This window comes from Narcine bancroftii, chromosome 14 (assembly GCF_036971445.1).
Source record: "Narcine bancroftii isolate sNarBan1 chromosome 14, sNarBan1.hap1, whole genome shotgun sequence".
NCBI classification, from domain to species: Eukaryota; Metazoa; Chordata; class Chondrichthyes; order Torpediniformes; family Narcinidae; genus Narcine; species Narcine bancroftii.
This window is the reverse complement of record NC_091482.1, coordinates 6713844-6740054: the sequence shown is the minus strand read 5'-3', so window position 1 is coordinate 6740054 and position 26211 is coordinate 6713844. Positions and strand designations below refer to the sequence as shown.

General features: G+C 46.4%; 1 protein-coding gene across 6 annotated transcripts in view; it reads right to left on the bottom strand.

Moving 5' to 3' along the window:
* The window catches only part of LOC138749514 (aldehyde dehydrogenase, dimeric NADP-preferring-like), a 109577-nt gene that overhangs the window by 12401 nt on the left and 70965 nt on the right, over positions 1-26211 (bottom strand). For 5 of the 6 annotated variants that reach the window (XM_069910951.1, XM_069910955.1, XM_069910953.1 and 2 more), the window contains 10 exons: positions 26014-26111; positions 25033-25146; positions 23961-24028; positions 20363-20471; positions 19684-19759; positions 18877-18946; positions 15257-15389; positions 12802-12896; positions 11720-11801; positions 9146-10394 (listed from right to left, as the gene is read on the bottom strand). In XM_069910951.1, coding sequence (XP_069767052.1) covers positions 10183-10394; positions 11720-11801; positions 12802-12896; positions 15257-15389; positions 18877-18946; positions 19684-19759; positions 20363-20471; positions 23961-24028; positions 25033-25146; positions 26014-26111 — 1057 coding nt within the window. In that variant the 3' untranslated portion in view covers positions 9146-10182. Of the gene's footprint in view, positions 1-9145; positions 10395-11719; positions 11802-12801; positions 12897-15256; positions 15390-18876; positions 18947-19683; positions 19760-20362; positions 20472-23960; positions 24029-25032; positions 25147-26013; positions 26112-26211 lie in introns of those variants that run through there. The other variant, XR_011348713.1, reaches the window with a different exon arrangement.

The following is a 26211-nucleotide window of genomic DNA, read 5'->3' as shown; positions in this document are numbered from 1 at the left end:
GAGCAGGCTTGGAGCGCAGTAGGGTGCGACTCAGTGTAGTGCACTGATACAAACGGACCCACCAAGTGGAGTGCGTGATGGGAAGGACCATCTTCAACTGCAAGTGCCATTAGGAAAGTGGGAGGTGGGCTGGGGACGGCACAAAAGGTGGGAGAGGTTGGATCTGGACCTCAGGTCGCTGATGGAATCTGTGCGGTTGCACAGACCGCGGGAGGACGCTGGAGACAAATCTATGGACAATCAGTGACTCTGAAGGGACTCTCTTTCACTTCTCTTTCTCTCGTACTTTAAGGGGCTCTGGGCAACACTAATGGCGAATCTTTGTCTGCCTTACACCAGGAAGAAGGCAATTCCAAAACCATATGGGGGGTTGGGTATAATTGGGCAGCATGGCCTGTTACCGTGCTGTTTGTTTAAATAGAACCCAAAATTTCAACTGACCATTTCTCCCCAAGGATGCTTCCTGTCCCACTGAGACCTTTTAGCAGTTGATAGCTTTCATAGATTTTAATTTCAACAAATACAGCTCAGGAAAACGTCCTTCTGACCCATGAAACCTGTGCCGCCTAATTACACCCTATTAACCTACCAACCCTGCATGTTTGTGGAAGGTGAGAGGAAACCAGAGCACCCGGAGGAAACCCACACAGACTCCTTATAGACAGGGCCAGATTCGAACCTGGGTTGCTGGCGCTGTGGTAGCTTCGCGGAAACCTGGCGTGCCCCCTTGTGGGTAGGTGGCTAGATAATCCCAGTCCACTTTATAGCTTGATTGGAGAGAGTGGACTCAGACCAGAATCAGGGGACACAGCCTCAAGATTCAGGGACGGAGATGAGAAGAAACTGCATTTCCCAGAAGGTGGTGAATCTGTGGAATTCACCGCCCATTGAAGCAGGGGAGGCCACCTCAGTAAATCCATTTACAACAAGCATGGATAGATTTCTATGTAGTAAGGGATTTAAGAGATCCAGGGAAAAGGCAGGTAGATGGAGATGAGCCTGTCGTCAGATCAGCCATGATCTCATCGAATGGCGGAGCAGGCTTGATGGCTGGATGGCCGACTCCCACTCCTATTTCTTATGAGCATTGACAATGTGACCATCCTTTGCATTAGCCTGGACCTTGTGTTGAAGTCAGATCAGAAATCAGGACCCTGTGATTCAAAGCTTCAGATTCCATTCGTTGTTGACTATATAAAATTAAAATACATAAAAATCTTTCCTTTGCCTGCCCAATACGCACAAAGAGCCCCAATAGTCCAGCGACACAATCAAGGCAGGGCAAGGGTGTAGTCACACTGCAATTGGACATTATGTGAGCCCACCATGGGCTGCTCTCAAGCCAAGTAAAATCACCCAATGGAATGCAGTTCAGAGACATTTAAACCTAGCCAATGCTGCCACCGCCTGGTGCAACCTGGTAACTGCTGGGTTTCCAGGCAGACTCGCCCAAGATGAAGTTTAAGGCAACTATTAACCTGGCTTGGGAATTGGCTGTGAAACTGGGAACAGTGTGTGTGGAAATTCTGTGATGAGTGACATCCTTCAATGTCGTTATAAATCATACGAGAATTGTTTGATTGCAAATTTAAAACTGTGGAGCACAGGGACAAATCAAAGAAAATAGTGTCTTTGTCCCAAACATTCTACCTTTACCTCCTGTGGATGCTGCGAGACCGGCTGAGTTCCTCCGGCATTTCTGTGCTTTGACCACAATCACAGCATCTTGGGCTTCACTCCAAGGCATAAAACTACGGCATTGCAAAGTGCCAAGTTGGAGCAGTCCGGGTTCCACAGGGAACACTGGCCTCAGAGGGAGGGGAATGCAAATTCATCAAAATATTCCTCCACTCCAAGGGTTTGATTACACTGGACAACATAGATTTTGCTTCCTGAACACTTTTGGGTGTATTTTAGGGATTTTTGGCTGCTGATCACGAAAATCACTTTAAAAATTTTCGTATCACGCATCTTTTTTGAGATATAACCTATTTTTGTGATTTCCTGACATTTTTAGCATGCTCCATTTACATAGTCAGGGCATCGAGGGTTTCGGGGAGAAGGCCAGGGAGTGGCCATTCTGTCATGTCTGTATGTGTGGTGTGTTATGTCTGGCTGTGTGTCTGCGTGTTTTGGACCGGAGAACACTGTTTCCTCAGGTTCTACTTGTACAATCAGATGACAATAAATTTGATTTGACTGTGACCAGTTCCATCGCTCTCTTCCCCAGGCAGTACATTCGATGTGAAGAAAGCTCTCCTTCTATCTCTTGTAAATCTCTTCCCCCTCACCCCAAACAAATCTCCTCTAGTTTGACTCCAACATTTCTGGAGTGCAGAACCACTCAAGGCCACAGCTGCCTTTGTTCAGTGTTCAGGGTCATTGACCGAAGTTCGATGTAATTATTGACAAAGTACGTGACTTCGTGCCGCCTGGCTCCACATGCTGGACCTTTCACTGGAGTTGGACAAGCTCAGGAGAGCTTGTAGCTGTGAACTTTCTCATGGTTCAAGGATTGTGTAAACCCCGGTGAATACGGCCTTGCTAAAGCAACACGATCGTTCACCAGATAAATTGCAAGGTCCATTCAGTCAACCTTAACTACTGTTACTGAGAAAATCCAAAGTACAGCGTGGTGCACACTAAGAATTATTAACAATGACAAAATTTTCAAATATAGCCATGGAGTTTTCTACAGTGGGGAAATAGACCCTTCAGCCCAACGTGTCCATTTCCTTGCATTTGGTCTATATCTTCTCACATCTGGGGTAACTCTCTATACACTGGGATTAGCCAGTCCTCCCTAATCTGCCTCCAACTGGTTCAGAATGCTGCCACTAGGGTCCTGACAGGTGCTGTAAAGAGGGACCACATCACCCCAATTCTAGCTGCCCTCCAGTGGCTGCTGGTGTGGCTCAGAATCGACTTCAAACCGCTGCTATTTACATACAAGGTCCTCAATGACTTTGTCCACCCCCCCCCCCCCCCCCCGCCCCATATACTCCGCTCCCAAGCAGCTCAGATCAGCTCCTGCAGTACGCCTGGCCGTTCCTTGCACTAAGCTTGGATAAAGGGGAGACCGGGCCTTTGCAGTTGCGGTCCCCAAATCGTGGGACAGCATTTCCCCCTGACCATTAAACTAGCCCCTTCCCTCAACTGCTTTAAATCCAGGTTAAAAACATACCTTCTGTCCTTAGCGTTCAACGACTGAAACCCTTTGTACGTTCCTAATCTACAACAGTGTTACACTATTCACTGCAATTGTGGTCTATTTATAATGCCTTAATCCATTGTTCTGTAAATAGTTGCACTAGTTTCAATCAATTGTCTTTGGTCAATGCAAGTTGAAAAAAATGTGCCTTATAAATAATGAACTTGAACTTGATATCCTTCTTAACATGTCTTATCCCTGTACCTGTCTACACATCTTTTTGACTTGACAATTGACCCCACCTCTACCACTTCCTCTGGCAGCTCGTTCCGTGTTCCCTCCACCCTCTGTGTGAAGAGGATGTCCCTCAGGACACAAGATATAAAGATTTTGGAGCAGAAGGTGGCCCCCATTGCTTCACTGAGCCTGTTCTACCATTCCAATCCTGAGCTGATCCATCCACCCACTTAAATTCATAAATCTGTCTCCTCTCATTTTAGATTCCTAAAGATGATGACTTTTTGCCTTATCCATGACCCTCCTTAAGGTCTTCCCCAACACACCATGGTGCAAAGTGTTGGAAAGTGCGCTGACGAGATGAATCACCATTTAGTGCGGGGCCACCAATACTGCTGAGCAGTGTCAGATGGAGGAGGGGGTGGTGGAGAGTGGCTGGTTGGGTCAATTGTCCAAAAAGAAACAAAGGGCTTTGAGGCCTTCAGTATGGGGCTGTGGGGGGGGGGGGGGGGTGGTGGAGGTGTAAAGCGATGGGATGTCCATGGTAAATATGTGGCGATCAAGTTCAGGGAACTGGAAGTTGTTGAAGTGATGGAGGGGGTGTGGTGTCCCAGATGTAGGTGGGGAGGGACTGGACCAGGTGGGACAAAACAGAGTCAAGGTAAAGCAGACATCAATTCGGTGGGGCAGGAACACAATGGGTCTGTGGATCTTGGGTCGGGGGTAGAAATGGGAGTTACAGGGTTGGGAGTTCTCCCTGAGCCGAACTCTGTGTCAGGAATCATGCTGATTGCCGTGGACACTTCCAGTAAGAGTTTTGCAGGGCAGTGCAGACTGTTATCTCGAGGGTGAGTGTTCCCACGTTACTTGACGGAAAAGCCTCTCCAGTGGATGTACAACTAAAGACCCTTTCTCTTGGAACTTGTTGCCTCATTATAGGAAGGACATAGACACTTTAGAGGGGGGGCAGAGGAGATTCACCAGGAATTGCCTGGATTGGAGAACGTTTCTGATGAAACAAGGTGGTCAGAGCTAGCTATGGATTTTGTCTTTGGACCGACGAATGATGGGACGTTAGTTAATAGAGGTATCTCAGGTTGTGAGGGGCTTCAATAGGGTGAAGAGCCAGCCCCTTATTCCCGGGGTGATAGTCGCCAATACCAGAGGACACTGGTTTAAGGTGAGTGGAGGAAAGTTTCGGGGAGACGTCAGAATTGTTTTTTAACACAGAGAGTGCTGGGAATGCGTTGGCAGGGTGGGGGTGGGGGGGGGGGGGTGTAGTCCAATAGGGACATTTAAAGTAGACATTCTCCACGGTGGGGGGGGGGGTGAGGGCGTTTTTATGTTTTATTTTGTGTAGGAGAGAAGTACGAAAGAAACCTGACTGCTTTGTGGTGAGATTTAATTACACCACTAGGTCACCAGGGGTCATCCCGGTGACCTTGTATATAAAGCAGTCCAGAGCTACAGTCTAGCCTTCCAGGCATAGTGTACATATTAGTTTATTAAAGCTGTCTTATCCTCTCACTGCTAGTGTGGTTATTGTCAGTACATGCTTCACAGGAAAAGGGGGCCCATAAATTTTCAGCAAGGGTCCGCAAGGGGGCCAAAAAGGCTGAGAATGGTTTAGAGGGATATGGGGCAAGCTCAGATGGACAACATGGTGAGCATGGATATGGTGAGCTGAATGGCCTGTTGCCATGCTAAGCAGCTCGATGATTCTGACTCTATAAAAGGTGTTAGAGTTGGAATAAAAACCACCTTCATTTGAAGCTCCTGGAACTGTAATTGGAAGAAGAATTTGAACAGAACCACAGCAGAATTCAAGGATACATCCACAGCAAAGGGAGGACACTTGCAGGCATTTCCCCCCCCACCCCCCGAGAATTATTGTGTCCCCCCCATCCACACTGCTAGCATCTCCACACACTTACATCGGAGGGAGGGGCGGACAGAGGAGGTTCATGGCAGGTATGGCTCACCACACTCCCCAGCTGAGTGAATTTTCAAATGTCAGTTTGTGCACCCCCCCATCCCCACCCCACGTTTACTCTAATGCCCTCGATTAGACTCATTCTGACGCCGACTCTGGATACATCGCAGAGGTGTTCGCAAGATCATTGGGATGTACTTGCAAGGCAATAGGGAAGGATGGGACAAACCAAGTGGTGGTGAGGCCGCATCTGGAGAACTGAGCGCAGTTCTGGTCTCCTGACTTGAGGAAGGATGGACTGGCCTTGGAGGCAGTACGGAGGAGGTTCAGCAGGTTGATTCCAGAGATGAGGGGGTTTAGCCTATGAGGAGAGATTGCGTCATCTGGGAATTTAGAAGAATGAGAGGGGATCTTATAGAAATGTATAAAATTATGAAAGATATAAAATCACAGAGGTCCGCAAGTTTCTACAGGAGGGCATCATAGAGCAGACCATCAGCCCCTGGAGAGCCCAGGTGGTTGAAGTAAAGTCAGGAGAAAAACTGCGCATGGTAGTGGATTACAGACAGACAATCAACAAATAACCGGTGCGGACTCGAAAGGCCAACATGGCCTGTTTCCGCTCCATAAATGGTTATATGGTTATATGGTTAAGTTAGAGGTCGTTCCCATTGGTGGGAGAGACTAGAACAATGGAACATAACCTTAAGACCCAGGGTTGTAGATTTAGGATGGAGATGAGGAGGAACTGCTTTTCCCAGAGGGTGGTGAATCTGTGGAATTCGCTGCCCATTTAAGTGGTGGAGATGACCTCAGTAAATATATTTAAGACAAGGTTGGATGGATTTTTACATCGCAGGGGAATTAAGGGATCTGGGGAAAAGGTCAGTGGAGATGAGCCGATCATCAGATCATATTGAATGACAGAGCAGGCTCGATGGGCCGGATGGCCAAATCCTGCTCCTGTTCTTATGAAACCAAGACCAATTCAATGGGCCAAGTGGCCTCCTTGCCTGCTACAACCAATCTCTGATTCTGTGAAATTGCCTTCAAATTGGGATTTCACTCCCTGCATTATAGATGAAACGCTGGATTAATTATTAAATAGATTGAAATGGACTGAGAAAATGTCTGATTTTTTTTAAACACCAGTTTAGCATTTTCTTGATCTAAGAATATTTTCATCATGACTGCAGTTAAAGTTTAAGATGTACTTTAGAATGATTATAGTTTATTTTGCTACAGCCAAAAGAAAAAAGTCACAAATCGCTTAACTGACATTTTAAACCACTAATGTGTTCACAAAGTAAGAAAAATTAAAACCATGACCACTAATTATTTATCCTGGATCACAAGGTCCTAGAGAGAGAGGTCATTCAGACCATCATGCTTGTGCTAGCTGTTGGAAGAGTTCACAAATCAATTTCTTGTTCTGTTCCCAAATTTTTTTTGTGGTTACATTTTTGTGTTATTTTTCAGTGTTTGACGTACGAGAGGTTCTGAACAGAGCTGTTTCCAACTGCCCATGCAGGCAAGGAACCCGAGATCACTACTCAGAGGCTCCAAACTGGTTCTTTTCTCAATTAGCAAGGACGTGGAAAGAGGTCAGAAGAGGTTCACTGGAAGGTTGTCTGGATTAGAGGATATGAGCCACGAGAAAAGGTTGGACAAACTGGAGTTGTTTTCTGCAGAGCATCGAAAGGTGAGGGTGTGACCAGATATAAATGTTTAAAATTGTGAGAGGCAGAGATGAGCCCTCATAGAGCATTACAGCAAAGAAACAAGCCTCTTTGGCCTTTCTAGTCTGTGCTGGACCTTTTTTTTTTGCCTTGCCCCATTGACCCTCCACACCTTTCCCATCCATTTGCCTGTCCAAATTCCGCTCGTGTTAAAATTAAGCCTGCATTCACCACTTCAGCTGGAAGCTCGTCCCACACCTCCAACGCTCTTGGTGTGAAGAAATTCCCCCTAAACCTTTCCCCTTTCACCCTTAACCCATGTCCTCTGGTTTGTATCTCACCTCCCTCAGTGGAAGTGTCTATCCACAGTCTATATGATGTCAGTGCTGCCCAATTGCTCGACAAAAGAAGGTGTAAGGCGCTCCTTCCATTTGACAGCCTTGAGCAAGGTGTCGTACCTGTTCAGCCTCCCAGTCAGGGTCACGTGAAGCCATGGATCGCAGATGGTGGATGGTTTTTACAGGCAGATTCTACAAATTGGAATTTACGGTCGTAAAACTAAAAGCGCCAGGCGGATGAATCTGCTGATCAATGGCCAGGGTTCAGTACGAATACTGCAACTGAAGAAGGCGATTGGAAACCACTTCAGTATCTTTCAACATGACTACGGTCTCAACTCAAAGATGGAGCCTTCACCAAAGGAGAAGAGGCAACAACTACAGTTCAGAGGCTCAGATATCATGACGGATGGAGAGATATGATTATCCAAGCTGAACGGCAAGGCACAGGCCTGCGATGCCTTTGAGTATCATTCTTCAGTGGAAGTATGCAATGATGGATTGCTTCCCTGGAGTCTCCCACCCTGCTCCCCCACCCCGCCCATTGACATGATCTACCAGGATCACTGTCTGAAGAGGACGTGGAAAATAATTGAGGGCCCCTTCCGCCCCGCACACAGCATCTTTCAGCTACTCCCATTGGGGAAGAGATGCAGGAGTACCACCAGGCTGAGGAACAGCTGATGAACAGCTTCTTCCCACGGCCAGTGAGAATGCTGAAGGACCAAAGGAACTGTTCACACTAACCGTCCGAGACTCACATTCATATAGATGAATACTTGTCCTGCATATTTTTTGTTTATCCGCACATGTGCTAAGTCTGGTTGCGTGTGTGCGTGTTTTGCACTGAGAACAGGAGAACGGTGTTTTCAATTCAATAAATTTGACTTGAACCCAGTATCTGGAGTGGGCACTCAAAAGGTTTACATGCCTGGGTGCATTTTTGGAAACAACTAGATGTCAACACAACACAAAGGATTCACATTTATATTGCTCCCTCACATCCCTGATAAAGGTTCCATTATTGTCACATAATACTATATTTAAAATGTAACAAACATGAAATTCTTTAACTTTTGCCTAATGTAAGGCAGATAGAGAGTTGACACTTTGACCAGCTCCCCTCACAAGCTGCTTTCAGGTGCTCGGGCGCAGATAATGCGCCGTCAGACACGGCTGGGCGAGTGTAGCTGCGACGTTCAGGTGGCCGCGGAGAAGAAGCCTTCCTGTCAACTGAACATGCCGGCTGAAGGAGGGCCACGTCCGAGCAAACGCCGGCTCTTGTGGACTGTGGCCGTAATCCCAGTGCTGCTTTCAGGTGCAATGAGGGAATTCTGTGAGCCGGAGAATATATCTACAGGAGGAGGGTTAGTTAAGAGCTCCTCCTGGCCGGGTTCTCCACTTTCAGGTGGCCACCTGACAGCCGCATTGGGGTTGAATAGGCGGTTTTACAGTCGGGTATTCTGGCCACCTGGAAGCGGCTACAGAAACCTCCAAGTACTGACCAGGCCTTAGATCAGAAAATCTCATTCATATTCATGCTCTTAAACTTCTGCATTCAGATCTGATCTTATCAGACACATAAAAACATGCTGGAGACACTTAGCAGGTTAAACAGTGCACTTTATGTAGCAAAGGATAAAGATACATCACCAACCCTTCAGCAAGACCTTGGTTATGTATCTTTACTATATAAAGTCCACTGTCTGACCTACTTAAATCTGCAGACTTTCATGCTTTACTTGTTAACGGAGGCTCTGTGTAAAAACGGCAGGGTTATAAATAAATAATGCTCATGGAAATGGAAGAAGAAACAATTGGCATGAATTTTTATTTGTTCCAATGATAGTTGAGGACCTGGAGACCACTTTCACACTTGTCAGATACATTCTCTCAATAGTGCACTTCAATGGTCATGTACAAATTCAAACCAAAGCTCAGTCTGTGGGAGGCATGTATTGGGGGGTGGGGGGGGGCAGTACCAAAATAATGGTATTTCCAGGTTTCTTTTTCAATCATTATTGGATTGAATGTAAGCTCAGGCAGTAAGAAGGGATGTCGTTTCATTTTCAATCCTTAGGAGATCCTCAATGAAGACGGGCGAACAGGTGCTCTCCTTTAAAAAGGTGGAGGGTTTAATAATGAGCCAGATACTGTCGACGCTGCTGAAGATAAAATTGACCTCCCTCCTCACCTTAGCTTCCAACTGGAAGGTTAACAGGCCATCGAGGGCTGTTTGGAACAGTTTGGCAATGATATTGGTGACAAAACACAGAAATGCTGAAGGAACTCAGCCAGTCCCACAGTGTCCATTGAGGTCAAGATACGACAGATGTCTCGGGCCTGATACCTTCGTCAAGGTTGAAGCAAAGAACATGAAAGCGTCAGAATAAAGACTGGTAGGGAGAGGAGTCCAGACCAACAAAAGGTGTTAATTAGATATGAAGAAAGGTGAGGATTGATTTTGGCTCTGTGAAAGGAGACTGAGGGAAAAGGGAAGAGAGACCACAGAGCTGGGGGAAAGGTGACGGGGGAAAGAAGAGGAGAGTTTAACAGAAATTGGAGAAGTTGACGTTAATGCTATCCGGTTGGAGGCGCCCATATGGAGGTTGAGGTGTTGTTCCTCCAATTTGCGGGTGGTCTCAGTCTGCAGTGCATGAGACCATGGACGGTATCAGAATAGGGCGGGGAATTGAAATGGTGGCAGTTCTGTTTGTTGACAATCTGGGCCATGCTCTCCTTGTCTCCCTTAGTAAACTGTTCAATGCCTTGCGTTGATGTTCCTCACTCTCCAAAGGAACCAAGACCCCTGCTTTTCTCTCTGATGCTCAAAGGGGGGGGGGGCTATAACATCTGTGACAACAGCAGCCCAGTGGCCAAAATCAGTAATCCCAAGAGAAAGGCGAGACCCCGGCGTACAATCAGCTGTTTCACTGTTAGTGTTGGGGGAGTGGTGCTGGCACTCATTTTTGGGCTAGATGTTTCCTCTCGTAGTTGTTCCGTGGTTATCTCCACTGGACTAACGTCGATGACCGCAATGTTTACTGAATACACTTCTGTAACGTAAAATGCCATTGAAAATTTATAAGTTCACTGCTGCACTCGGAAGGAAAAAGGTTGCTTTAGTGACCCCATATTCTTTACAGAGATCAAATGCCTAACAAAAAAGGGTTCGGCGATAATAAAGACTGCAAGAAATTCATTGTAAATGCCAGTCAGGCCATCACAAACATAGAACCATAGAACATTACAGCACAGAAACAGGTCCTTTGGCTCTTATAGTCCATGTCAAACTAATTTTCTGCCTTGTCCCACTGGCCTGCACCCAGTCCATAGCCCTCCATAACCCTCCCATCCATGTACCTTTCAAATTCTTCTTAAATGTTATAATTGAGCCCGCATTCACCATTTGACGTGGTAGCCCGTTCCACACTCCCACTACTCTCTGTGTGAAGAAGTTCCCTCTAAACTTTTCCCCTTTCACCCTTAACCCATTTCCTCTGGAGTGTGTCTCAGCTACCCTCAGTGGAAAAAGCCTACCTGCATTTAATCTGTCTATCCCCCTCATAATTTTAAATGCCTCTATCAAATCTCCCCTCATTCTTCTACACTCCAGGGAATTAAGTCCTCACCTGCTTAACTTTTCCTTGTAACTCAGTTCCTGAAGTCTGGGCAATATCCTAGTAAATCTTCTCTGCACTCTTATTGATAACTTTCCTGTAGTTCGGTGACCAAAACTGCACACAAATATTCCAAATTTGGCCTCAACAATGTCTTAAACAACTTTAACATAACATCCCAACTCCTGGACTCAATACTTTGATTTATGAAGCCCAATGTGCCAAAGCTCTCTTTACAATCCTATCCACCTGTGACACCACTTTCAGGGAATTATGTACCTGTATTCCCAGGTCCCTCTGTTCTACCACACTCCTCAGTGCCCGACTATTTACTGTGTGTGTCCTTTCTTGGTTTGTCCTTCCAAAATGCAACACATCACACTTGTCTGCATTAAATTTTTCATCCCATTTTTTCAACTAGTCCAGATCCCTCTGCAAGCTTCAAAAACCTTCCTCGCTGTCCACACACCTCCAATCTTAGTGTCATCTGAAAACTTCCTGATCCAATTTACCACATTATCATCCAAATCATTGATACACATTACAAACTGTCTGGCCTTCTCCCAATAACCTTTGATGCCCTGGCTAATCAAGAACCTATCAATCTCTGCCTCAAATACACCCAGGGCTGGTATGTACATAAAGAATGCTGCGTGTCTCACTGAGTTTCTTTCTCCAGTATACTTGTGTGTAAAAAAAATCAGACAAGGTTTCTTCTTTTTTTAAATTCAGACAGTTAAAAGATGTCATGAACTTCACACCTGTAGAAATGGCCTCCGTCTGACCATTTGAAGCCCTGCAAGAGGAGTCCACATCTTTCTTTACACCTGCGTTAATCAGAGCCTGTGAACAAAACACAGAGGTGCCTTCAGTGACCACCATGGGCCTGGAGAGGGAACTCTTTCTCCCTTGGTGCAGAGGTCCTCCTGCCTCCCAATGGGCTGTCAGGTGTTTGCTGGAGGTTTAGTAGTGGGCCCCTCCTAGGGGAATGTGCTTGAGGTCTGATGTGCATTGCAGGAGTGAACAGTCCAAGCCCAGGTGAAAATAGAAATGCTGGAGAAACTCAGCAGGTCTCGCAGTGTCCAGAAGAGAAAGTAAAAGCCTATGGGGATTGGTAGATGCCAGATTCGTGAATTTGCCCGTAGTTTGAGATTGGATGTTGCGTGACTGGCCAACTGACCTATTTATTTTCTGTGATTTTTTTGCCGGTTGCTTGAATTCCAGATAACAGGGATTTTTACTTTAAAGCAGAGTCTGAGGCCTTCTTCAAGGTACGAGCAAAAAGCAGGAAGGCACCTGAGAGAAAAAAAAGGCTGAGGGAGAAGGGAAGGACCAATAGACAAAAGGTAATAGTTAGACATGGATGGGACAGGAGAAGAAAGGTGAGAATTAATCGGGGAGGGGATAGCTCTGTGAATGCAGAGCTGGGGAAAAGGAAAGAGAGATAAAGGAGACATGAGGGTTGGGGGGTGGTGGGCTAACAGAAACTGGGAAAGTCCATATTAATGTCTTCGGTTGGAGGGCGCCCAGACGGAAGTTGAGGTGCTGTTCCTCCAATTTGTGGGTGGTCTCAGTCTGGCAGTGCACGAGATCATGGGCAGACATGTTGGCAAGGGAATTGGACGGGGAATGACCACCCATTGCGAGGTGTTGACAAGAACTGCAAAGTTCCCTTAGATACCCCCTCCCCCCACCGGTGACGGATGACCTGCGGCATTGATAGAGGTTCAAGAGGCAGATCATAAATGCGGGATCCGAGCCGGGAGTCATGCATTGTGTGAAAGGACAGGGGAGGAAGGAGAGGAGAAAAATAATTGGCCATGGGCCAACTTTCTTCACCTACCTGATCGGATGCCTTCTTCCAGTTTAACTTGTATATCACTGCCTGAAAGAAAACAAACTGCAGGACAACACAGCAGATCATCCCAATCCAATAACCTGCAAGATAACAACAGCACTGTCAGTACATGGAAAACATAATCAAATATAAAAAAAAATATTTTCCCCAATTATTTCCCCAATGGAAGAATCAAACAGTGACACAGGCCAACCACTCCCTCTCCTCCCACCCCCCCACATCTCCCCTCCATACCTTGTACCCCCCACAAAAGATGGAAGAGCAGATGATCACAGGAAACAGTTTGATCAACTGTGTCATGGACTAGAGACGTGTGAAAGCTTGCAGTACTCCAGGGTCTCTGATTATTTACTTTCACCCTGCTGAACACTGGCTCATGGGAGCTAGGTATCGGAACCGGGATTCAAGGGGCCGCTGAGGGCAAGAAGGGTTCTCAGGGTGCTGACTGGCAGCGGTTTGGACCCGGAGCTCGGGCGGCCGATGGATCAAACAGTAAGTCTGTGCAGCTGCAGAGGCTGCGGAAGCGCTGGGGGCGAATCCACGGACGCTCAGCGACTCTGAAGGGATTCTCTGTTGCACCGCTTTCTCTGACTGTTAGGGGGACCGGGCAAGGCACACGGTGACGACTGGAAGGTAGCTGAGGATAATGAAGCATGTGACAAAATAACGAAAGGCAAAAGAGGCAGCAGATGCTGGAATCTGGAACAATCTAGAACACTGGAAAAACACAGCACTTTCGGGGGCAAACGGTGAGTATGGATATTGTGTCAATACCATGCATTGGAACTGAGAGGGAAGTGGAAGAGTAGTTCAAAGCTTATATTTATTATCAGGGTACATACAAGACATCACATATAACCTTGAGATTCTTTTTATTGCACTCTGAACAGATGCACCAAAATTCTTCCTTGATTCAACCAAATAGGTAATCAAGATACACCAATCTACAGCAGATGTTCTCAATGGGGGCTCTATTGGGGACACCCCCCCACCCCGGGCGCCACATTTAAGTAAAAGCCTTGTTTTCTTTTACAAGACTCACATAACGTAAAATTTTTTATGTCGCTGGTAGGACAAACCCAAAACTTGACTTGAAGGGCCCATGAACTTTGAGCAGGTTCCTCAGGGGGCCGTAGCCAAAAAATGGTTGAGAATGGCTGATCCACATTAAATTGGTGCTGTACGTCAAGGCAGAAGAAGGGACAGTTAATCCGTAATTCATGCAACCGGCAGCCTCAAGCAACCGGTCAAAAGTCACGGAAAATAAATAGGTTAAAAAACATATGGAAGTTTAATGCGGTTAGTTCGCCAATCACGCAACACACAATCTCAAGCAAATGGAAACATCACTTATCTGGCCCCAGAAGTGCCGGATACCAGGGGTTTTGCTGTACCAAGGATGTCGTTAGTTATTGAGAGGGAAAAGTTAGCTGAGTGTGGCAGATAGAGTTCAGTGTGGAGGCAGGCAGTCTTGGACTTTTGAAAGCACTGTTGCAGAAATTCCTTGGGTATCATTCTCACCACACTCATTCCTCAAGGGCTTCAAAAACTTCCATTGCTTGGTGTGAAGTGGGACGTTTACAAATTATCACAAGATGTTTAGTTGCATTGCAACTTTCAAAGTGAAGCAGCCAACATTCCAGGGACAAGTATGAAGTAGCGATAAACATTTATGTTACACCAGTGTGGAGTTTAATGTGAAAGGATATATTTAATGAATATGCTTAACAAAGGGTTAATGAATTGAGAGAGAAAGTACAGCAGCTGCTTCTGAGTTGGTGGGAACATCACTGTTTTCTTAACACGACCTTCTGTTTGTCGTAGTGAGATAATAGCCAATTCCACAAGAATGTCAATATACCTCGAGTTAGGGACACTGACATTTCCCAGACAATCCTCAACATCACAGGGTAACATATTATTGTCAACACAAAATTGTCAGGTGTGTGTAACTTGTGTGAAACCTGTAAGGGTCTCATGCAGATCCCTGCCCAAAAGGAGCACGAACACTCTGAAGCTTCGAGCTGGGGCTTTAGTGTAGAGAACGAGTTACAAACATTCTCTTATCATCCCCTTACTCTTGCTTGCATTACCAAGGTGAATAAAGAAACTGTGTACATTTAATCAGTTCTGCTAGTTGGTGCTGTTTGTTTCCTTACAGCACAGGCAGACTTTGACATCACCATCAGTCCTTGATCTTCCATGACTCTTACTGAATCTCTCACCATCAACATCCCATGGGTCACAACTGACCAGAAACTTAGTTGGTCAATAATAAAAGTCGACACCAGAGGTTTAACGTTCATAATTGCAGTTACTTCAAGAATAAAAAGCAGGGGAGGTGGGAGTAGGCCAGAGGTTGGAAGGTGATAGGTAGAACCAGATGGGGAGGAGATGATGGGTGGATGGAAGCAGGAGGGAGTGCGGTATAATTTCCTACCCCATATTCCAAGTTTTTTGGCAAACATCAGGGGGATTCCAATGGGATATGAGATCGCATAGAATCCAACGATGTTAGCGATGGCACCCAGCTTTTGCTTCCCCGCTCCTCTCAACACTCCTCCGCTCACACCCTGTGTAACAGGTAAAGAAAACAAAAGCCAGTCACCCTCGCACCATCCAACCACAAGGAGCAGAATAACCGCGTTGAAGAAAGAGGCGGGGGGGGGGGGGGCGGGGTGGATAAATCTGGTTTTTCTTCTCGGGTGTTCTCACTTGGAATGGCACCATCACTCAGCTTGATGAGACGCTGCCTCTCAACTCCAGTGACCCAGCTTCAATCCTGACCGCACCAACCACTGGGAGTTGGCATGTCCACCTCGTGACTGCGTGGGTCCCGCCTTGGGGGGGGGGAATCCTCGCTTCCCACAAGCGCGCAGGTCAGTGCACTCCCCACTGTATGGTGGTGAGTGGTAGAATGTGGGGGTGGGGAGAGAGTCAGAGAGTCCTCCTCGGTGACCTAGGCTGGTTCCATTTGCCTATGTTTGGCCCACATCTTCCAAACCATTTTTAGACCATTGTAACTGTACCCATGCTGATGGAAACATGGGTGATTAAAATAGGTTTAGTCCGGTCAGTATGGACCTGGTGGGATGAATGGTCTGTTTCAATACTGCATCTCTCTATGATTCATTAACCGTGATAATAAAACCCTTGGACACTCTTATACACATGGTTTCAGGGACAAAATCTAATGTCCTTGCTAAACAGATACTGGGATCAACTGCAGTGCGCAGAGGTGCTGTAGAAACTCAGCAGGCCACACAGTGCCCATGGGAAGTAAAGGGTAACCAATGCTTTAGGCTGGAGTCAAGTTATGAGCTGATGTGTGGAAAATGGAGGAGATGTGGGTAAAGGCTGAGTTGATGGCCTTTCTCTTTTCCCTTCAGCTCCTCATGGGCTTCCCCTTCCATTCAGAAAGCTATCCCCTCCTCCCATCACCTTTATATTCAGGCACTGTCTGCTTTTTGCTCATACATTGATGAAGAGCTCAAGCCCGAAACGTTTGGCAGTGATATACCTTTGCTTCCCATGGACGCTGTGTGACCTGCTGAGTTTCTCCAGCACGTTTGTGTATCAATCTACTGTCCTTACATGGACTGACTTACGTACAACTCCAGGCTCACTAATCTGTTCGATTTCACTGCCCACTCCTCCACCCCACACAAAATAGGCCAGGAGGCAATTTGCAATTGTTAATAAAAATCCCAGAATTAAATTGCTTGTCTTTCTTTAGTCATTCACAAAGCATGGCAACAGGCCCTTTTGGTCCACACACTATTTGACCGACAACCCCTGGTACATTTTGGAGGGTGGGAGGAAACCAGAACACCCAGAGGAATCCCACGCAAACACAGGGAGAAAGCACAAACTCCTGACGGACAGCGCAGGATTTGAAACCCAGTCCTGGTCTCTGGCGCACTAACACTGTTGTGCAAACTATTCAGCCAACCAGGTTACTTTAAGCTGAGGACATCAAGGCAAATGAAGGCAAGTTGGAAAAATGGGTTTTGACTGTGTATCATCCAACTGAGTTAAACAGGTGAGGATTTTATTCCCCAGAGCGCAGAAGAATGAGGGGAGATTTGATATACAAAATTGTGAGGGGTATCGATAGAGTAAATGCAAGCAGGCTTTTTTGCCACTGAGGGTAGGTGAGATACAAACCAGAGGACATGGGTTAAGAGTGAAAGGGGAAATGTTTAGGGGGAAATGTCTCCACACAGAGAGTGCTGGCAGTGTCGAACGAGCTGCCGGCTTGAAGCGGTGAATGCAATGGATAAATTTAGACGTACAGCAGAGTAACGGCCATTTCGGCCCACAAGTCCATGCCGCCCATTTACACCCAATTATCCTACAGCCCCAGTATGTTTCGAGTGGTGGGAGGAAACCAGAGCCCCCGGGGAAAACTCATGCAGATGATGGGAGAGCTTACAAACTCCTTACAGATTGCATGGGATTCTGACCCCGGTTCCAATCACTGATACTGTAAAGACGTTGAGCTAACAGGCTCCCCAACCATGCTGCCCCAAATCTAAGGATCAGGTTAAACAAACTAGTCACGCAAGAGAGGGCAGCCAAACTGCAAATTCACAGGGCACAAATATAACTAGAAATAGACCATTCAGCTCCTTGAACCTGCTGTACCTATAACAGCTAATCTTTTAACTCCATGCTACTTAGCTGCTTTAACCCCGTAATCCTTGACTGTCTTAATTCCTCAAAAGTTCAAAATTTCCTTTTATTGCCATGAAATAATATGTTAAAAATGTAATAGACATTTGTAATAAAATGTAATAGTTCAACTTTTGTCTGCCATAAGACAAAGAGCTATTGTGAGCATTGCCCGGAGCCAATAAAATTAGGAAAAGAGTCCCTTCGGCGACACCAAGTCCGTGGATTCAGGTCAATTGTGGGACATTTAAAAATGACCTGAAGAATTAAACAAGCCAAGGATGTTCAAGGTCCTGGATTCATTGCGTGGGATTCCTCTGGGTGTTCTGGTTTCCTCCCACCCTCCAAAATGTACCGGGGGTTGTCGGTCAAATAGTGTGTGGACCAAAAGGTCCTGGATTCTACAACACAGAAGCAGGCCCTTGGGCCCAACTCGTCCATGCTGACCAAGATTTCTATCTGAGTTAGTTGCATTTGCCTGCATTTGGCCCATCTCGCTGTCAACCCTTCTTATCTATGCAGCTGTTTTTTAAACGTTGTCATGGTCCCTGCCTCTGCCATTTCCCCTGGCAGCTCATTCCACAGACCCACCACCCCGTGTAAAAGCATTCCCCTCAGATCCCCTCTAAATCTAAGTCTAAGATTGTGCCCATTCCTCTTATCCATGGCTCTCATGATGTTATTATAGCTATGTATAAGGGGAATGACTCTGAAAACACTGGACAGCCAAGGTTGCCCCTCAGCCATTTACACTCCTCAGAGAAAAGGCCCAATCTATCCAATTGCTTGTAACTGGTGTGGCTCGCCTTTTGGACGGCCCAGTTGGTGTAGTGGTTAGCACTACTTTGCTACACCACCAGCAACCAGGGTTCGAATCCCGCACTGTCTGTAAGGTGTTTGTACTCTTTCCCCGTGTCTGCGTGGCTTTCCTCCTGCTGCTCCGGTTTCCTCCCACTCTTCAGAACGTGAAGGTTAATTTGGCGCCCGGGTTCCTGGGCCAGAATTGCGTGCTACCATGACGTCTAAATTTAAAATGTCAAGCAACGGGGACATGAAAGTATATTCCCAGCCCGTGCAGAAGCAATGAAAAAGTACCACATTGTAGAGCTCGTCGAAAGAACCAAAGACTTGTTGATCCAAACCAAGGCTTTTATTAGCAAAAGACAAGAGCTCTTCACAGGTGGCCAACCAGTCCGGAATGATCTGACCTGGCTAGGGACACAACCCTTTAAGGCCCAAACAGTAGGCGTGGCTTAGCTCTCAGCCAATCGCTGTAAGCACAGTCTAGATACTGTAACTATATACACTATATACATTGGTGATAGATCTGTACTATACACACATCATTCAAACATCCCGACACTCGTGTTGATATATAGTACTTACATTCATGGCATCAAAGAATTGGTGGATTACAGCCAAGGGTAACACATGACCAACTAATTCAATAACCTCCCTGTAAAGAGAGAGAGAGAGAGAGAGAGAGAGAAACGTGTCAAAAGAACCATTGATTGAGCCTGAAAACACAATGAAGGTCTTGCTTCCTGGACACCCTTGTGTGTATTTTATGGATTTTGAGCTGCCAATCAAGAAAATCGCCTTAAAATTTTTCTATCACCTATTGTTTTTAGATATAACCCATTTTTTTGATTTCCTGTCATATTTAAGTCTACTTCAAGCATCCAAAACTATGAAGTGCAACATGTCATTGAAAAATCATTTTCTGCATTCGCACTTCGACATCTTCCCGGCTGATCTTGGTGCAGTCGGTGACGAACATGGTGAAAGGTTTCACCAGGACATTGCCACCATGGAAAAGCGGTATCAGAGCCAACTGGAATCCATCAATGCTGGCCAACTATTGTTGGGCACTGACATGAGAGGTATCAGATGTGGAGTACAAACAAAAATCAGTGGCAAAACATTTTTAGGTCCATTGAACTAATGCAATGTGTCAGTGTCATTTCGCGATTAAAAATGCTAAGTTCAATAAAAGTTGATTTAATGTTTCTCCAACTTCCTACAAGATACAGCAAATCTGAAATTATCTTTGGGTTCAGCTTGAAGTTGTCTATTATAAACCCTAATTTGTTTTCAGGAAGCAAACCTTTTGGAAAAAAAAATGGAATCATTTGACAAGCTGTACATGTGAAGTTTTTTGAAGTTTGAAGAATCTTTTTTAAAAAAACTAACTTGTCATTGGTGAAGATGAAGCCCAGGTTGCGGCCGATAGATTCCAGGATCACACCATTCAACAGAGCACAGACTCCTGTTTGTTCAAGAGCAAGAAGGGATGATTATTTGCACCAGGTAAACCAATAACGTTGGCCAAGTGATCACTAGTAGTCGCAGGGTTAAAATAAAGCATCGCTTCCTTTTTTTTCTTCTCTCAAAGGAGCAGAAATAGGCTGTTCAGCCCATTGAGTCTTCCTTGCTACTCAATCATAATCTGATCCATTTTCCCACTCAGCCCCACTCCCTGGCCTTCTCCCCATACACTTTGATGCTCTGGCTAGTCAAGAAGCTATCAATCTCTGCCTTAAATACATACAATAACTAGGGTTGTGGGAACAAATCCCACAGATTTACCATCCTCTGGCTGAAGAAATTCCTCTGCATCTCTGTTCTAAGCAGACGCCCTTCAATCCTGAAGTTCTGCCCTCTTGTCCTAGACTCTCCCACTGTGGGAAACAACCTTTCTACATCTACTCTGACCATGCCTTTCAACATTTGAAATGTTTCAATGAGATCCCCCCTCTTCTCCTAAATTCCCCTTCAGGCGTTTGAATAGGAGCCCCAACCTCTCACACTCTGCGCATACATTCTACATTCAAGGTCACATAGCATGGTGCACCGTGGACGAAGGACTCACCGATGCAGCCCAGGGCGACTCTTGCAGAACTCCTCGCCTTCTTTGGTTTTTTAGCCCCCAGTGCGTTACCTACATGAACACTGGCAGCCATGCTGATGCCCAGAGGGATCTGTTGGAGGAGATAGACAGGACCTGAAATGGCGCAGCATCAGTTAGAATCACACCAAACAAACGGCACGGGTAGAGGCCCTTCAGCCCAGCTCATCCATACTGGCCTCTGTGCTCCTACGTAATCGCCAATTCACCCACTTAACCTTTTCAACATTTAAGGTGCTGGAATGTTTATTACACAAGATGTAACACACAGTTACGTAATTCAGACCGTCAAGTCTGTGCTGAAGCTTTGGGAGAATTAGTTCCTCTTTCCTGTCCTGACCCTGCAGATATTTTCACTTCAGCTGCCCATCCCATTTCATTGTTGGAAGTTCTCACTGAATCAGTTTCCTCTGCTCTTCCAAGCAGTGATCTCGAGGGCCTCCTGGAAATGAAAATTTCCACAGGTGGCCTCAGGCCTCTGTGGCCCCACTGTAACTGGGGATGCCTGGTCATTGACCTTTCCTCCAGCAGAAGGTGTCCTCCCACCCCAGGTTATCCTGTCAAGCGCAGTGACAAGGGGATCAAATATCTTCGTGTTGCTTCCTTTCGCCTTTCTCTGGAAGGTTGAGTGGGAGAATGGACGAGCTCATGATTGAATAGCAGGGCACACTCGATGGGCTGAATAGCCTATTTCTGTTCCTATGTCTTATGGTCATCTCCATGTGCCCATCACCCACATTCAGTCCATTGTTCTCACTTGGTCACTATTTCACTCATCTTCTTCCACCAGCTATCTCCACCTTTATGCTCCCTTCCCCATCCCACTCCCAGCTCCATCTACCCTTTTCAACCTTTTCAACATTTAAGGTGCTGGAATGTTTATTACACACGATGTAACACACAGTTACGTAATTCAGACCGTCAAGTCTGTGCTGAAGCTTTGGCTGCTTCCACCACCTTCACTCCACTTGCTCCCCCCAACCTGCCTGCCGTCCTTCGCTCCCTCTTCAGTCCGCCTTCTGCCTCCATTCCCTCTCCCCTTCAACACTGCCTGTCTTCCTGTCTTCCCTCTTTTTTCTCAGGAGGCTTTGACTCAAAAGGTTGACTGTCCATTTCCCTCTGTGGATATTGCCTGACCTGCTGAGCTCCTTCAGCAGTTTGTTTCTTGCTTCAGATTTTAACATCAGCGTGATTATATTCTCCGGTCCTTCCTCACGTCTGGAGTCCTTCCCTGCTGGGACCATTGCAGCTCAGTACCCCCTCCAAGGCATCACTCCTTCCTAATTCAGGGCTCGAACAGACCTAACAGCCCCACTCAGACCTAACCAATAAATCACCAGCAGTTCCTCGCGTTTCAACTCTCTCCAGGGAAACCAAGAATCGGAACCAGGATGCGAGGGGTTGCCAAGGGCAACAGAAGTTTCCTGATTGTGTCGGAGGTTTGGATCTGGAGCTCGTGTCGCCGATGGTTGGGACTGAAGTCTGTGCGGCCGCAGAGGCTGTGGGAGTGCTGGACTCAAATCCACGGACACTCAGTGATTCTGGGGGGGGGGGGGGGGTGGGACTCTGTTTTGCTTCTCTTTCTCTGTCTATAAGAGCTGTCGGTCAATTTCTGCTGATGGTGAAGCTTTGTCTGCCTTATAGTAGATGAAAAGAAATTTCATGTAATATAATATATTCTCGACAATAAAAGAATCTTGAGTCCTAACCAAGTAGTCCACAACACTTCTCATTCCTCCAAATTGGTTTCAGGCTTTAGCTACTCCCTGTATCCATTATCTTGATGTCAATCCAGAAAAATCTAAAGTGATACACTTTGGAAGTTTGAACTTGAAGGCAGCATTTATGCAGGAGAGATCTTGGGAAGATCCAAAGATCATTCAAGGTTGCCATGCAAGTTGATGGGGTGGTTAAGAAGGAGAATGGTGTGCTGGCCTTCATCAGTCGGGGGATTGATGTGACGAAGCTCCACGAAACCCCTCTTAGTCTATTGTGTTCAGTTCAGATCACATCTTTCTAGGAAGCTTCATAGAGGGTTCAGAGTAGATTTGTCAGGATGCTGCCTTGGTTTGGAAAATAAGTCTTGTGAGGCAAGGTGAGCAGAACTGGGACTTTTGTCTCTGGAGTGAAGAGTGAGAAGTGAGTTCAGGAACAAGATTCTGAGACACAAAGATAAGGTGGACATCTGGCACCTTTTTCCCAGGGCGGAAGTAACAAACACCAGAGGACGTCTGTACAAAGTGAAGGGAGGGAAGTTTAGGGGAGACATCAGGTGGAAGTATTTTTTTGTGGGTGCCTAGAATGCCTTGCAAGGGCTGGTGGTAGAGGCTGAAACAACAGGGGCATTTAAGAGACACATGGATAAAGGTAAAATAGCGGGTTACAAAGTAGGAAGATAAGAGTGAGGGTTAGTATTTTTTGATAGGAATATTTAAGTTGGCACAATATCGAGGGCTGAAGGGCCTGTACTGCGTTCTATGTTCTATCATAACAGAATATAAGATTACGAAGGGTATAGAAAGGGTGGAAAGCCAACAACTTTTTATCAGGGCGGCAATGGCCAATGCAAGAGGACATCTGTTTTAGATGAGTGGAGGAAAGCTTCGATGAGATGTGGGAGGTATGTTTGGTGTTACACAGAGCGTGGTGGGTGTCTGGAATGCATTGCTGGGGATGGTGGGGGAGGTAAAGATGTATAACTGACGTTTTGGGATTGAGCCCTTCTTCAAGGTATGAGCAAAACACAGGCAGGGAGAAAGGGGGAAGAATGGGAGGGGAGGAGTCCAGACCAACAAACAAAAGGTATTAATTGGATAAGAGGAAAGGTAAGAATTGTCTTTGGCAAAGGAGACAGAGGGGGAAAGGGGGGCAGGAGGGAGAGAGAGAGAGAGAGAGAGAGAAAGAGAGAGGAGACAAAGATGGAGGGGGGTGCAGTTTAATGGAAACCATAGAAGTTGATGTTAATGCTTTCCAGTTGGAGGGTGCCCAGACGAGATGTCGTTTATATGGTGGGAGAATCTGGGACCAGAGGACACAGGCTCAGAATAAAAGGACATCCCTTAAGAACAGAGATGAGGAGATATCTCTTCAGCCAGAGGGGAGATTAACCTATAGAACTCGTTACCACAGACGGTTGTGGAGGCCAGGTCATTGGGTCGATTTAAAGCGGAGGCTCATAGGTAATGTTGATTTGGAAGTGTCAAAGGTCATGGAAGAATGCAGGAGAATGGGATTGAAAGGAAGTCTACATTCGAAAGGCAGACCAGACTCGATGGGCCAAATGGCCTGGTTCTGCTCCACATTCTTATGATCTAATATTTAAGATAAAGATCAGTGCTCTCTGTACCAGTCCCTGAGAAACCATCCTGTAAACTTTATCTTCTCTCAAAACCAGTGACCACTTCTCCTCAACTTTATACATTGAACCATCAGAGGGAAGTTAGTGATTCAAATATCATCAAGGCTACTGTTTTAAAGTAACTCAATTTCTCTCCACCCCCACCGAGTGAAAACCTTCAGCTCTTTTTATAAGCTGCCCAAACTCTGCAGCCTTTGTCCTTACCATGTACACTGTTACTATAATCTGGTAAATGATGCTTTGGGCTCCAAGTTCAACCTCATTGATCAGCCCTGTGGATGAGAAACAATTCTGTGAGCAATGACAGCCAAGACAGAGAAAGTTTGGGTCCAGTCCAGAGGAAGTCTCACAATCATAGAGACAGTAAGAGGCCCTTCAGCCCATCGCATCCACCATGCTGCCCAATTACATTTGCCCACTTTAGGTCGATTAAAACCTGCCACGTTGACTGAGCTTTTGATCACTTTCACCAACATCCCACGTGGCTCGGGTATCTCCCGGGAGGCAGCCCAAGATATTTTGCTACGTTAAATAGACCTTATTTCTGCTTTCACCTTGACGTTTCCATTCTTATAAATAATAAAAACACAGAAATGCTGGAGAATCTTAGCAGTCTCGCAGGATCCATAGGAGGTTAAAAAAAAATATTACCGACACCCTCCAACCCCCGCACCGAGACTCTCCACCCCATTGACTCCAAACTCCAACCCCTGCCTAGTCTTTATCATTCCCCTGACCTTCCTCTATCAGAGACGGAATGCTCTGTCCTCAATAGAGGCCTCACCCATGTCCTCCTTCGAGAATAACATCCTCCCATCTCCCCCTCATTGACCCCGTCTCTCACCCCTAGCTGGTCGTCTCCATCCCCAACGCCTTCCTCCTCTCGGATATGGAATGGTCTGTCCTCAGTTGAGGCCAACCCCTTTCGAGAATAAACGTCGGTAATATGTTGTTACCTCCTATGGTTGTGGAGGCTGGAACATTGGGGCCATTTAAGAGGCTCTGAGACAGACACGTGAATGAAACAAAAATAGAGGATTATGGGGTAGGGAAGGGTTTCTTACTTTTTTTGAAAAAAGAAAGGAATATATGGGTCGGCACAACATTGAGGACTGAAGGGCCTTTACTGTGTTGTATTGCTCTATATACACTGTGAGACATGGCATTCATTATGATATCTACTGCTAATAAATTGAGTGGAATTAGTCAGGAGAAAAGCCCATAATTACTAACTCACCAAGTCAAGTATTTGACAAAATGTGGTCAGCTTAGTTACCTGCAAGGAAAGATCCAAATTCATAGCTCCACCACTCAGCACACATCATAACCATACTGGGAACAGCCAGTCGGAAAAAGCCACCCCACTCCTGCAGGCAATCGGTGGACCACCCTGCATTTAAAAACATTTACTCAAGTCATTGACCATGCAGAAGAAACCGGGGGGTGGGGGAAAGCAAAGAGCGATGCCGGCTGGTCCCATCTTTCAGAGTTCAGGGCCGGCTGACCTTGGAAACGTGGGGGCAGAACCTCCCCTGGGATTTTCCCAACACTTCGAGGAACCGCAGACCAATGTTGCTTCACAAGAGATGGACGACGAGGGAATGATTTTGCATAATCATTCTCTGTCAATCGAAGGTTCGGATTGGAGGGGGAATAGGTCGGGAATTTTCACTGAGTAAAACACAGATGCTATGACTGTAGTAAAAACAGAAATGCTGGAGCAGCCCAGCTGGTCTCCCAGTGTCCCCTTACCCTACTCGTACGTTGAGGAAGGGCTCAAGCCCTGAAATGTTGGTTATTTATATTTCCTTCCTACGGACGCTGTGAGACCTGCCGAGTTCCTCATACATTTCTGAGTTTTAACAGGTATTTTCATTGGTCAGAGGGGTAGGAGGTAAAATCAGTTTGAGTGAGAGACAGGTTTCACCCAATCAGATAATGAGGCGTTAGGTTGGGGATCTTTATTGAGGCCCAAAATGTTGTCCGACCATTTCGACCCATGGATGGTGCCTGACCTGCTGAGTTCATTGTACGTTCTCTCCGTGACTTTGAGTGGGTTTTCTCTGGGTGCTCTACTCCCGATGGTTCCTTGGCCGAGAATGAGGACGCTCGGCCGAGTCATGCTATTCTCGCTCGCTCACACCACGAGAGCGGGGGACTGGGAGGGGCGCTCAAAAGTCACCGACCAAAACGAGGGACGACATGCAAGGTGAGGGGGGGGGGGGAGACAATTGCAAGCCAGGTGGTGGTAAATTACCTGCCCAAGTTTTCACGTGCAGCTTCCTCCATCGAATGTAGATAAACAGGAGGATGACTTGGAAATACTGAGAAATAACGTTGGCAGCGGCCGAGCCCCTGAAACACACCAGGGCGATGCATTAAAGGATGCACCATGCCGCGTGATGGCGGGATGCCCACACTCAGTGACAATTACATTGGAACCCCTATCACTCCT